At 43.0% G+C, this 2,828-nt stretch overlaps 1 protein-coding gene across 1 annotated transcript; it reads left to right on the top strand.

Moving 5' to 3' along the window:
- The first annotated feature begins 1,444 nt into the window (after nt 1–1,444).
- LOC147712704 (olfactory receptor class A-like protein 1) lies at nt 1,445–2,425 on the top strand. The gene has a single exon (XM_086919691.1). It carries the CDS (start codon nt 1,445–1,447, stop codon nt 2,423–2,425), a length of 981 nt encoding a protein of 326 aa, XP_086775817.1.
- Nucleotides 2,426–2,828: the final 403 nt, after the last annotated feature.

Genomic DNA, 2,828 nt, shown 5'->3' with positions numbered 1-2,828 from the left:
AGGGATGGCCAGCACAACGGTGAACATACTTTGGACTTTACAAGAAGCACACACGCTGAATCGAACTGCATTGACCATAATGCCTAGGGGCGAACCCGCTGGTGGGTGGAGCAGAGTGCGACCAAATGGATGATTGTTGTTGAGATAGTTATGAGAGAAGATGGGAATGGACAATTCAGATGCTGATCTTTTGGCATAGGGTTATAGAACGCAATTTTCTGCAACCGTTGAACAGGAACAAAAAACGCAGTTGCCCTTGAGGCGACGGCTACATGTGATGAGGAGTCGAGAGCAGTAATGAATGGCTGTAACTATGATTGTTGATATCCACTGTTTGTGACATGATGGGATTCCTTTGTCTCTTTGTAATGATACTACTTGATATGTTGAAAATGAATAAAAATCTGTTTACAAAAAAAAATAGAGATCTTACAGAATCTTTGCAGGTGCAATATTTATTTATTTATTTATTTATTTATGAATCTTATAGAGCGCACAGCTACCCCCATCGGAGGTGTCCCGGCGCTATTACTGTCAGCAGAAGCAGGAGGGCCATCTAAGTAGAAGAGAATAGCCATGTTTTCAAGCGGCTACGGAACAGTGCTTCTGATGGGGAAAATCTAAGGTCTAATGGTAGGCTGTTCCAATGTTTGGCAGCAAGGACAGCGAATGCTCTGCCACCCATTCTTGTACGGCGGAAGCGTGGCACAACCATAAGACGTAGGTAGTTGGAGCGTAGGTCTCTGACTGAGTGGGATAGTGTCAGTCTCTTTCTTAAATATTCTGGTCCGGTTCCGTTCAGAGCTCGGAAGGTAAGAGTGAGTATTTTAAACTTTATGCGGCTGGCTATAGGAAGCCAGTGAAGCTCTTTGCGAAACGCTGAGATCGAATGACGGAAAGGGATATTGCCAATCAGTCTTGCTGCCGCATTTTGAACAACTTGAAGGCGTTCAATTAGATACAAAGGGGCCCCCGCATAAAGACTGTTGGCATAGTCTAGATCAGATGTTATTAAGGCCTGAGTGACTGTTCTGCGCGCGTCCATCGGCAGGAATGGAAAGATTTTTCTCATCATCTTTAGTTTTGTAAAGCAAGCAGCAGTTACTTTCTTAATTGACATGTGTTTACTTTTTTACAGAGGTTTCTTGGGGAAGAAAATCTATAGAATATCTATAGACTGTTGATCCAGAAAATAGGCAACAGAACGATGGTGGTGCAAGAAGAATCCCAGAGACGTTTTGATTAACAGATTGATGCTTCAGAAAGATTTCGGAGCACCAAGTTAACCAGGTACTACAGGCCTTACAATTGGATGCTCTGGGATCAGATGCCAATACATGAATTGAGTGTCATTTCTTCTCCTTGTTCACGTTGCTTGCTCTTTCACCATTGTCCTAACACAGTCGATTGAAGATTCATTGAGTGTTCCTGTACCTCAACGGCAATGAATTTGCGCCTGAGTCTCAAAGCAATTGGCTTCTTCCTATTAGAAGCAATCGGAATTCCCGGGAACCTTGTCATTCTGATAAGTTTTGTACATCTTTGGGTCTTTTGTCGACGCGCCTTACCCACGGAAATAATCCTCTGCAAACTGTCTTTCGTTAACCTGGCAGTGGTAATGGTTCGAGGCATTCCACAGAGCCTGTCATCCCTTGGGTTTCAACAAATCATGGACGAAAAAGGATGTAACGTTAATGTCACAGTCTACCGTATCTGCAAGGGCATGTCTGTGAGCCTGACGTCTCTGCTGAGCTGCTACCAGTGCGCAGTCCTCGCGCGCCCTTCCAAGCTCTGGAAATCCGTGAAAGAGATGGTGGTGAAAAACCTGCTGCTCGTCATGTCTTCCCTTTGGTGTTTCAACACATTCCTCGACGTCTTCACTGTAAACAGTTTTTTATGGGGTATACAGCAAAATGCCACTGCCCAAGTCGTAAATTTGGGGTTCTGCTTCATACGTTTGCCTTCCTACTCTGTGTTTCTTGTCTATGGGGCAGTGTCTGTTGCCAGAGATCTTGTATGCGTGCTTCTGATGACGCTGTCCAGTGCTTACATTGTTTTAATTTTGTATAGGCACAACCGCCGAGTAAAATCTATACGAAGGTCTGAGCAGGACTGGAAAAATACAGCAGAAACCAAGGCTGCCACTGTTGTACTTATTTTGGTTTCCTTGTATGTCTTCTTCTTCGGCCTCGACAGCAGCATCTGGATTTTTTCCATTTTTGCCTCATCGTATGTGCCCACCGAGCTGATTGATGCACGGGCTTTCTTTGCCTCCAGCTACTGTGCCTTGAGCCCAGTTGTAATCATCGTCACCAACAAAAAGCTTAAGCTGCAAATCAAGTCCATGATTCATAAGGACATTTTGGAGAGTCAAAAATCTGCATTGTTTAATATCAGCCCAAGAGGATACACACCTAAGGGGTGATCTTTCTGAAACTTCTTTCCTGTGTAGGTGGGAAACCAGTTCTCAGTTTCAACTAGAAATGGCTGGAGTGTCTCAGTAACAGCATCTATAAATGCCAATGGCATTATCCTTCAAAGCTTTCTTAAAATTCAAGAGAGCTGTAGGATGTTAAAATTCCGGTTGTTGGATGGCTCCATTACAATAACATAATTTTGGAAATGCAATTAAATCTGCATGCTTTAACTCAAGCAGGTGGGGGAGATATATTCAATTTCACACTGGTTTTATACACATTAAATGCAAGAGAAAATGCAGTACCCAAGATTAAAGAAAAAGGATTGTAACCACACTTCGGATATTTGTACTAACCAAATTTACATATGTATTTACAGTTTCATAAAACAATTGTAGTTTTAGACGGCGC

This window comes from Lissotriton vulgaris, chromosome 5 (genome assembly GCF_964263255.1).
Source record: "Lissotriton vulgaris chromosome 5, aLisVul1.2, whole genome shotgun sequence".
Lineage (NCBI taxonomy): Eukaryota > Metazoa > Chordata > Amphibia > Caudata > Salamandridae > Lissotriton > Lissotriton vulgaris.
Note: the sequence above shows the minus strand (reverse complement) of the source record. Positions and strands in the feature narration are given on the sequence as shown.